Source organism: Aulonocara stuartgranti, assembly GCF_965226115.1.
Source record: "Aulonocara stuartgranti genome assembly, chromosome: 15".
NCBI lineage: Eukaryota > Metazoa > Chordata > Actinopteri > Cichliformes > Cichlidae > Aulonocara > Aulonocara stuartgranti.
The window spans coordinates 40,858,858-40,867,989 of NC_138951.1; the positions used below are offsets into that span (position 1 = coordinate 40,858,858).

Here is a 9,132-nt window from a genome sequence, read left to right on the forward strand (position 1 = left end):
ACATGCAGCTGTCTGTGAGCTCAGTTTTTTCCTCACACTTCTGATTTGTTTTTGGCAGCAGCTTTTTTCTTTTTGTGTCCTGACTCATGTGTGTAAAGCGTTCATGCCATCAGCAACTTGTTTTTGTTTGTTTGTTTGTGTTGTTGGTTTGAAAAATAAATAAATTTGTGATCATACTTGTGGATCACAGTGACACATAATGATTAGGCATATGATTTACTAATGTCTAGTTTTAGAGCTCAGAGCAATGCATCCACATTGAGATTAAAAGCCTGGTGCAGACTTTATATGAAGCTGCTATAGAAAGAATGGAACCTTGTGGGAAAAGTTCAAATAAAGAAGTTTTTTAAATCCTAACTTAAAAGTTTGAAATATGTAAGATGTGTGAATTCTTTGAAAAAAATAGAAATGATCTAAAATGCCTTAAATATCATCATCAGTGGCACACCAGTGGAGAGAGTGGACAGTTTCCGATACCTGGGTGTCCACATCACTCAGGACCTGTCATGGTCCTGCCACATCAACACCCTGGTTAACAAAGCCCGTCAGCGTCTCTTCTTCCTCAGAAGACTTAGAGACTTCCATCTGCCACTGAAGGTGCTCAAGAACTTCTACTCCTGCACCATCGAGAGCGTCCTGACGGCAAACATCTGCACCAAGCAGGACAGACGAGATCTGCAAAGAGAGGTGCGCTCGGCTGAACGCATCATTCAATCAGAGCTCCCTGACCTGCTGTCCATCTACACCAAGCGGTGCAAGTCCAAAGCTAGGAAGACTATGATGGACCTCTCCCATCCCAACAATGGACTCTTCTCACTGTTGAGGTCTGGGAAGCGCTTCCGCTCCCTTAAGGCCAAAACAGAGAGAATGAGGAGGAGCTTCTTCCCCCAGGCTATTCGGGCCCTGAACCAGGTGTAGGACTGGACTCTCCCAAACACGTCACTATAAGACTGGACTCTCACACGCACCACCACACATTTCCTATAATCCTATAATTCCTATAATTTATAATCCTTATCTTTATAATCTCTTCTGCTATTTGCACGTTCTTTACTGTAAATTCCTAAGTTAATTTGTAAATTTTGTAGTAACCTGTAAATTGTAAATATTGTAAAACTTTTCTTCTGTCATTTAATGGTCGGGCATTGTACAGCTACAAGCATTTCACCCCCATGTCATACTGTGTATGGCTGTGTGTGTGTGACAAATAAAATTTGAATTTGAATTTGAAATAAAAATGTAGTGTCGCATCTACAAAAAAAAAGAAGAAGAAGCATACAGTAACTTAAAACTAGCATTACAGACAAATACAGTTTTAGCATTGCCTGACTATGATAAGCCCTTCTACCTGCATGTAGCGAGTCATAGAAGCGAAACCACAGTAATACGTGCATGTGAATTACACGAAGGGTAAGACATAAACATACACACAGACAGTCAGTATGTTTTTTCAGCAGTACATCACTTTGCAAAAATTTGGCAGAACAGAGGAATGATTACACTGGACACCCAGTACAAACACTATTAGAAGTAATAATATTGCCAAAACAGTTAGGGTTGTGTAAATGTGCTGCACATCAAAAAGATAAATCAGAAATAACTAAAGGCAATAACTTTGCAGCTAAAGCAGCTAAGTTAGCCGCACAACAAACTGTAGACACATTAATGTCTGCATCCGCTATGCAAATACCATTTGACGTCCTTAAAGACGAACAAAGCGCAGCACCAACCACAGAACAAAAGAAATGGTTAAAGTGTGGAGCACAACTAAAAGATGATCTGTGAAGGAAAACCAATACTTCCTAAGTCCCTACACAGAACAGCAGCATTAGTGACCCATGGGGTAACCCATGTGTCATCAGGAGGGAGGCTCCAGATCATTATTACACACTTTTACACTCTAAATGTCGAAACTTCAGCAAAAGAATTTGTGAGAACATGCATGATCTGTCAAAAACACAATTCACGAGGCAGTCTGAGGACAAAAAGAGGACATTTCCCCACACCACCTCATCCATTTCACACCATTCATATGGACTTCATTGAATTAAGTGAAAGTCAAGGCTCAACATATGCTCTAGTGATTATAGACGTATTCTCAAAATGGCCAGTGAAAAAAAGCAGATGCAATCTCAGTTGCAAAATGCCTATGTAACCATTTCATTCCAACATATGGCATCCCTACTCTGATAAGATCAGATAATGGGACACATATTTTGTCAATGATGCGATCAGTAAAGTCTCTGAAGCACTAGGATTCAGCATAAGAAACCATTGTGCTTCTCACCCACAGAGTCCAGGCTTAGGCTTTGTGGGGATGAACAAAAGTATTTTACCAGCATAATATAATCTGCAGTATGATCATTGCTTTAACAATGTAACAGATAGCTTTAAGATGGCCTTAAGATGTTTATGCATACTGTTATCATATTAACTTTGTATTTCAGATGCAGTTATAATTATGTTATACACATTGCATATCTGCGCTTATTTTGAGTTGATGTTTGGTTCATTAAGGGTCTTAAGCTTCACTGGCGTGACTGTCCAGGTGATACATGCTGAGGGAAACTAGAACATAGAAGAAATTGCAATACATGCTTACAAAACACTTATATCAGGTTATTTTTATTATCATTGATAAGTTCATATTTTTGTATTAAGCTTTTAGTAGAGGTGCTTGATTAAAACATTTATTTAGTAGATGATATATACATAGTTTCAGTTCAGGTTAGTACATACATGAGAGTGGCTTCTGTCTCTCTGTCTGGTGAGAGGTCAGGAGCTAGTCGGCGAGGTGAAGTAGGGTGCAATTGTGGTTAGCACACACACACACACACACACACACACACACACACACACACACACACACACACACACACACACACACACACTCAGTTAGAGAGAATCATTTATAGGTGAAAGTTTAAGCATGTTTTGCTTGGGGTTGCAAAAGGAGCAGTTTGTCGCAGAACTGCAGCTGATGTGTCTGGATGACAAGCGAGCATCCGGCAGTAACAGGATGTACCTGTTATGATGACGACGGCGGCGTTCTTTTTAAATTGTGTTAAAAGTCATTGTGGTTTTGACCTGATCTATGTATAAAATGTATCTGTGACGTTGAAGGGGCGTCATTAAATTTAAGCCCAGGTGATGTAAAATATCTGTTTATGCTTTGATTAAGTCGAAGATCAATTGCTGTCTGTGGTGATCTTCCCACGCGTGTTTTAAAATCATCGTTTGACTTCACCCGGCCGGATCAGTGTGGTTATTCTTCGATCCCCTCTTGTACCCTTCCTCAATATTGAACCCTTAACAGCTTAAAACAGAGACTCAGAAAATGCATGGAAGAGACAGGAAGACCATGGCCTGAATGCACAGGCCTAGTAAAAATGTGGATGAGATTAACACAAGGCTCTCAAAAACTTACACCATTTGAGGTTGTTCATGGGAGACCTTTTCCACTATCCTTAGACAAATCTGTCAGAGAAGCAACTCTGGCAGAATGGATGGCAAAACTATTAGAATTTGAATGTTATGTTTCTTTCCACTGTGTTCCTGTTAATGATAGACTACAGATTTACCCTAAATTACTAAAATATCAACATTTTAATGTGAGAATCAATTCTAGAACATAAATGACTGTATCGGAGGAATCAATATTTCAGTATTGATCCGCACATCACTAGTACAGGGCTCTGTGCTGGAAAGCTAGCCAGATGCACTTGTACAGAAACCGTGTGTGAAAAGTGGTCAATAAAGAGAAGCCGTAAAGCATTGTGGCAGAGGTGTGGTCCTGGGTGCGGCTGCAGGGGAGGAGTGGTGCAGTGGGCTCAACGGGGCGGTGCTGGAGATGCCGGTGAGAACAGCTGATGGCGATTTGGACTGATAATGGTTTCCCTCCCTTTTTATAGTGAGACGGAGAGGAGCGGAGAGAGAGGGAAATCAGCTGGGACCGACAGCTGTCAGACTGTGTTCAGTCATAACCTGGGAAAATTGTAAATAAATGTGGAACCTGGTGATAAAGACCTGTGTGTGTGTGTGTGTGTGTGTGTGTGTGTGTGTGTGTGTGTGTGTGTGTGTGTGTGTGTGTGTGTGTGTGTGTGTGTGTACCTGTGTATAGTGCATTTCACAAGCATGTTCATGCAAACATCGTCGGGTCTGCCGTGATATGTTTAACATGGGACTTTTGCTCCTGAACCTCTGCAGACCGGAGCTGTACGAAGTCACTTTCCTCTTTACGCAGGACTGTAAGCTGTCATCTGTGAGGTGTGAGCGGTGTTTGTTTTTATCATAGTTCAAGGTGTGGGATAGCTACTCAAATACATATGTGGAAGATCGACAATCAACAAATTAGGCATACTGGTAGACCGCTCTCATCAGAAACGCAAATAAATCTGCTCAGACATCATTAAATGTTCTGTTTTCTTCAGATATTTTTTTTCTTGCGTTTCTCCATACTTGGCCTACCTGGGGTTGAAAGTCTCGACAGGGGCGGATCTAGAAAAATCTTCTTATGGCGGCATGAGGGTGGCAAAGAAATCAAATGGAGGGGAAAAATCAAAGCCTTTTTTTTCAAAGACATACTCAGGTGGTTACATATGGTTAAAATGATTCAACTGCAGTAAGTATGCACGTTTCTCATATCAATATAGTCCATTAGTTGATTATTGTCTGTGGCCCACATGATTAAACACTTTAGTTACATAAAACATGTGAGTTTAGATTTTATCTGCTGTATAGCATGTATAATAAATTAATATGTAGCCCAATAAGTATAAAATCCAGAAAGCTACACAACATGGGGCGGTTCATTTACAAACACAGGTCTAACTTGAGTTTCACACAGTTTTTATTAGAAAACAGTCAAATTGTTAAATGCTTAAAGTACACAAAATGTCAGAAATCTGCACCGTCATGAACACAAATTTAAACCTAATTTTTCGTGAGTTGTTGATTAACCCTCCGAGGTCTAAATCCCACGTTGTGCACATCAACATCACAGATTTGTACAAATAAAGATATGTTAAATATTAAGCTCTGGAAACAGCTTGGTTGTTTTTGTTTGGAACATGTTGTTTTGTTGCCATAGCGATGCCTCCAGGGAAAAGTTAGGGATTTAAGCATGTTTTGAACGAAAACATCAGCATATGAACACAAAACTGAAGAGACACTGCAACCGTATGAAAGCAGACCACTATTTAGTGACATTTCGACGTTTCCCTGAGGATTAACTGCTCTGTAATTTACCAAGAACTAAAGTAAGCTCAAATTTCACTTTACAAACTTAAGATCATTTACTTCAATATAAAGCCTGATTTTCCTGCCTGCCAGGACAGTATTTATGTACTTTACATTGTGCAAGACTAGACTATATTTTCCATCATAGAGAGGATGATGTGGATCTATTATTCAGGAAAACAAATGAAGACTTAACTATTTGTCAGCTGATGTAATATTTGACAAATTATACATAAATGAGAAAATGTTCTTAATCATATCTGAGTGACAGAAGCTCTTTTTAACACGATTATTTTCTTAATTTAGGAAAATAGAGAAGACTTAAGTTTTCAAATTCAAATTTTATTTGTCACACACACACAACCATACACAGTATGACATGGGGGTGAAATGCTTGTAGCTGTGCAATGCCCGACCATTTTGTTCTCCAACAAACTATTAGAATTTCTGAGAAACTGAGGCTGCGTCCACATGTACACGGCTGTTTCTGAAAGCGCAGCTTTGTCTCTGCATTTGGGCCTTTCATCCACACCTAAACAGCAGATTGAGTCACTGAAAGGTGAGATTTTTAAAAACTCCTGCCAGGGTGGAGATTTTTGAAAACGACGTTTTTGTGTTTAGGTGTGGACGAGGAAAACGGACATTTACTCAGGCAATGTCAAAAGTGTGCGCCGCTGTTGACGCTGTGGCCACGTTAGTGTTTACATGAGATCCATTTCTACAATGGCAGCTGTAGACAACATACTGTGTCTGTTACTCTTAGTATCTGCAGTTTTTACACGCTTACATACACACACAGTTACTGTGCCTCCATTTAGAAACACAGAGGCATCAGACGTGGCTTCTACATTCAACACAGACGCTCTCCCAACCCAAATCCTGACGTCAGTTTGGAATAAATGTCATTTAAAGAAATGACATTTATGTATGCTGTATGCATTTTGTCCATTCCAAAGTTGTGAGTCTGTTCCAGCCAAAAAGCTGTCTTTAGTTATTAACATTTGAAACAATGAAGGCACGTGAAAGTAACACAAAATTAGCTGCTTTTCCAGAAAAAGACAAAAACTTCTCAGAAGTACGTAAGGTTTTGTGAGGTTTTCCCACCCAGGCTTCTAGACTTCTGATTGGCCAACATTTCCACACGGTTAAGATTTGGCGTGTTCTTGACAGCGTTTCAGTTTGTTTTTAGCGTTTACATGTGGAAGGAGATATTTTTTCAAAACTGCACATGTGGACTGGATTTTTTTTAAACGAAAAAGGAAAAACGTGCGTTTTCAAACACAGCCGCGTACGTTCGGACGCAGCCTGAAGTCATCACAAAAAAAGCAAATTCTCTGAACATGCTGAGTTGAGGTTTACTGATCATTGTTGTTTTGTGTTCCTTGTAGTCAAAATGAGTGGAAGAGGAGATGGATCACACAATAACCGTCATGGTAAGCACATGTGCTCAGTCTTAAAATGGATGAAAAACTGATTTTCAGCAGATAGTTATGAATGCTAATTAAAAGATTAAATGATCTTGCAGGCCGACAGGTTAACCCACAAAGGTTTGAAAGTGGAGATCAGGAACCAGCTAATGAACCAGTTAATGGACCAGTTAATGGACCAGCTTTCGAGCCTATTCATGGACTCCGGGGCTTCCAGATCGATCTTTATTTTCTTCTCAATGATATGTTTTGGATGATGAATGAGCTAATAGATGTATTAGTGGAACAATATGTTAATTACCGTCACAATGCCAATGACAATAATGTCAACATTCAAAATGTGAATGTGAGGGACAATAATGCCAATGCTGACAACAATGAACAGCACGAGGATCATAATGCTGTTGTTGTTGGTGGAATTGAAAATGAGGATTCTGATGAGGCATTTGAAGACTGTGAGGATGTTCACCAGTACATCCCAGAAGAGGATCCTCAGCCAGGTGTATCCAGGAGGAGGTCTAGAGAGATGGATGAAGCAGATGTGGAACCAAACAAAAGAATCAGATGGAGCGAGGAGTTTTCTGATGACGACTCTGACTTCTTCTCTGTTTGTGACACTGATAGCGAGGGCTGTCCTCAGCAGGTAACAGAAGAAGAACCGCAGCCTGGTGGATCCACGAAAAGGTCCAGAGAGGAAGATGTAGACGAAGAAGAGCATAATAGCAAAAAATCCAGGCTTGCAAACTCTGATTCGGGGACCAGCTCAGCTGTGTATGACCACTCTGAGAGCAGCAGTGATGAACTTTTTGAAGATGCGCACGAAGAGCTTGACAACCATGAAGCTGGAGGCTCGAGGAAGCGTTCCCGAGAGGACTTTGAGGAAGAAGAGGAATACTTGCCTGTTTGCCAACTTTGGAGGTGTTCAAATGAGTCCAGCAGCAGCAGTGATGAAGACTAACACTATTTCGACGGGTTTCTTCAGTATCCTTTTAGTAGGCTGATGGCCTACTCAGGTGACCCTGAATCCTCCATGCTGCAATAAGCTGGGCAGACACTGTGCGATTTCTTTCAGTCGCGTTATTCAGCTCCTGCTCAAACTGTACGATTGACTCGCAGGGGTGAGAGGTTTGTGCCTCCATCGCTTGTGTCCAGATCACACACCGCACCGCCGTTCGACTCCATCTTTTCGCTCTCATTTCTGCGTTTGTGCGTGGGCAGTGTGAGACGCTGCGGTGACACCCTCAGGACGACCCACAGGATTTCAAACAGGTTTGGTTTTCTTGCGAGCAAACGATTGATGATCGGGAGCTGGTCGTGAGGTTTTAATTGCTTCTCATTACCCCGTTACCCTCGTTATGTAGACGATGCACGACACACGATTAAGGCCAAACTCGGGACGACTCCCAAAACGGTCGCACGACTGAAAAATCGGCTCAAAATGGGCCAAAAAGAGCACAGTGCATGCCCAGCCTAATGCTGCCGCGGGATTCCCATGATGCACTGGGTGTTTCTTCCTCACCCACTATGTTTAACAGACCTCTCTGTACTGAATTGTACTTGTTATTAACCTCTGGCTCTCTTCCACAGCATGTCTTTATCCTGTTTTCCTTGCCCCTCCCCAACCGGTCGCAGCAGATGGCCGCCCCTCCCTGAGCCTGGTTCTGCCGGAGGTTTCTTCCTGTTAAAAGGGAGTTTTTCCTTCCCACTGTCGCCAAAGTGCTTGCTCATAGGGGGTCATATGATTGTTGGGGCTTTCCCTCCCCTGTCTCTATCCTTCTTTCTATCTACCCCCCCCCCCCCCCCCATCTGTCCTCTTAATCTCTTCTTTACAACCCCTCCCCCCCATTTTCATTTCCTCCATCATCTCTCTACCCTGTGTTCACTTTTGAGAACACAGGGTAGAGAGATGATAATAAAATGATAACAATAAACACAATTGGCTACATTTTACATGTGTCGGATCAATGTCTTCATTTAAGTCTGTCTTTGTGTATAATATGCATACTTTACAGACATTGTTTGACTTGTTATCATTCAAGACCTGATGGAGAGGTTGGAGCTGTGCATGTTTAATGCTACGTTTCGATCAAGAAATGAACTTGTAGCATAAATGTCTACTCATCTGTGATTGTATTAATCATTTCAGCTTCATAAATCAAACTGACTCAATCACCAAAACCAAAACGGGGCTCACACAGTAGTGTGTCCTTGACACAGCTGGGTCAGATAACTCTAGTGAGAACGCGTTTGTGTACCATCACAGACTAACACATGTACATTATCTCATCAGCAGAGGCTTCTATAATCTTACATTTCATGGCATTTGCATTCTACAAGCTTATTTATTGAGAAGTCTCAATAACAGCATGTTTGTGCAGGTGCTGCTTTGTTGCACAGACACTAACTCACACCAATATTCCCCCTTTTCACAAAATAAGCATTCTGCTTCTCTTATCCTAAAGCGTCT

General features: G+C 41.3%; 1 protein-coding gene across 3 annotated transcripts; it reads left to right on the forward strand.

Moving 5' to 3' along the window:
* The first annotated feature begins 4,533 nt into the window (after nt 1–4,533).
* LOC309689058 (uncharacterized protein) lies at nt 4,534–8,454 on the forward strand. 3 transcript variants are annotated; one of them, XM_082505206.1, is made up of 3 exons: nt 4,534–4,621; nt 6,627–6,671; nt 6,764–8,454. In XM_082505206.1, the coding sequence occupies exons 2-3, from the start codon at nt 6,632–6,634 to the stop codon at nt 7,621–7,623; spliced, it is 900 nt and encodes a 299-aa protein (XP_082361332.1). In that variant the 5' UTR covers nt 4,534–4,621; nt 6,627–6,631; the 3' UTR covers nt 7,624–8,454. The 3 variants fall into 3 exon arrangements, with proteins under 3 accessions (XP_082361332.1, XP_082361330.1, XP_082361331.1); XM_082505204.1 differs by lacking the exon at nt 4,534–4,621 and adding an exon at nt 5,024–5,258; XM_082505205.1 differs by lacking the exon at nt 4,534–4,621 and adding an exon at nt 5,454–6,526.
* Nucleotides 8,455–9,132: the final 678 nt, after the last annotated feature.